The sequence below is a fragment of the Buceros rhinoceros genome, unplaced genomic scaffold, assembly GCF_000710305.1.
Source record: "Buceros rhinoceros silvestris isolate BGI_N320 unplaced genomic scaffold, ASM71030v1 scaffold28419, whole genome shotgun sequence".
In the NCBI taxonomy this organism is placed as follows: Eukaryota; Metazoa; Chordata; class Aves; order Bucerotiformes; family Bucerotidae; genus Buceros; species Buceros rhinoceros.
In genome coordinates, this window is record NW_010431358.1 from 13,344 (window position 1) to 14,614 (window position 1,271).

The window sequence follows — 1,271 nt, forward strand, 5'->3', positions numbered from 1 at the left end:
TGCCTTCAGCCCAAGGCCCGCCAGGAGTCTTTGCAAACAGCCACTACTCTCTCATGCAGCTCAGCTGAGCACCTCAGAACTTCATACAGCCAAGTCTTGGTATTCACCCTGGACAGAAAGAACTATGTATGGTTTACCTCTATCCACTGACTGACTAGAGTGACCTCGAGATTATAATAACCCTTGCAACAACAACCATCGCCCTTTATTGCTATTTTAACAAAGCCTGGGACCTTTGCATCAGCATCCAGACCTGTAAGACAGGACCAATGCATCAGTACCACTTGTTCCCAACCACATCAACCACCAGACCGAGGGCTCGATCTTCATATGCAGCCTCACCAGGATAAAGTGTCCAAAGAGGTTGGTAGCAAACACCTCCTGCAGTCCATCTCCATTGAGCCTGTCTGTCTGAGTCATTACGCCTTCTGCGGTGGTCAGCATGTGAAGCAATCTCCTACAAGTCAAGAACAGGAGTCAGAGACAAACACTGCTGGAAGACATCTGCTGGTCCCCCCGCTTCAGTCCTTCAGAAGTATCTAGAAGTACCTCACAGACTCTCTAGCTTCATCTTCAAGGGCTCCGTGAAAAAGTGGCTGGAAAAAGTTTACAGAGCACCCCAGCCCCTTTATTTGCAAGTGTCTCAATGTTGACTAGACCAGAGAAGACTTGTCCCTTCCTGTACTTCTCCACAGGAAAGTAACTTTTTTTAAAAAATAGCTTTGCTCTTCTCTTTCACGTTCAGATAACAAAACCAAGCTCCTAGGGCGATGCCTAATTCAGACAAGGAAAGCAGTCTAGCATCTATTCTCAACACCCCGACAACTGCATTGGACTCAACGCGAGTTCCTTTGCTCCCTCGCTCCCGTGTTGCTTATACAATAACGATGCTCATCCCCACAGGGATGTGCTCGATGACAGTCCTGGGAAGGGAGATGGGCTCTTCAGCCCTGGACACAAGGGCATGCATTGGCCGTAATAATGCTGCCAGCACCCCATGCTCCCTGCGAGCCACGGACCAGGCCTCCCAGACCCGCAACGCTCCCTACCCGGAGAGGAGACCGTGCCAGAGCGCCTTGAAGTTCACGTGTGGGTTGGGCATGATCCCAGCGTTGAGGTAGACAAAGTCCAGGCGCTGAAACCTGCAGAGGGAAGAGCACAAGGGCAAGGGGCAGAGGGCAGACAAGGGGGGTCCAGCAGGGTGACATGCAGGCGGGGGGGGTGGGGGTCCAGTGGGGCGGAGGACAGAGATCCGATACCTGCAGCGGAGC

General features: G+C 52.2%; 1 protein-coding gene across 1 annotated transcript in view; it reads right to left on the minus strand.

Moving 5' to 3' along the window:
• The window catches only part of HSD17B7 (hydroxysteroid (17-beta) dehydrogenase 7), a gene marked incomplete at its 5' end in the record, with an annotated part of 4,463 nt that extends 3,268 nt beyond the window's left edge, over positions 1-1,195 (minus strand). Inside the window, 2 exons of the mRNA XM_010143414.1 lie at positions 343-457; positions 1,050-1,195. Of these exons, the coding sequence (XP_010141716.1) occupies positions 343-457; positions 1,050-1,195 (261 nt within the window). The remainder of the gene's footprint in view (positions 1-342; positions 458-1,049) is intronic.
• Positions 1,196-1,271: the final 76 nt, after the last annotated feature.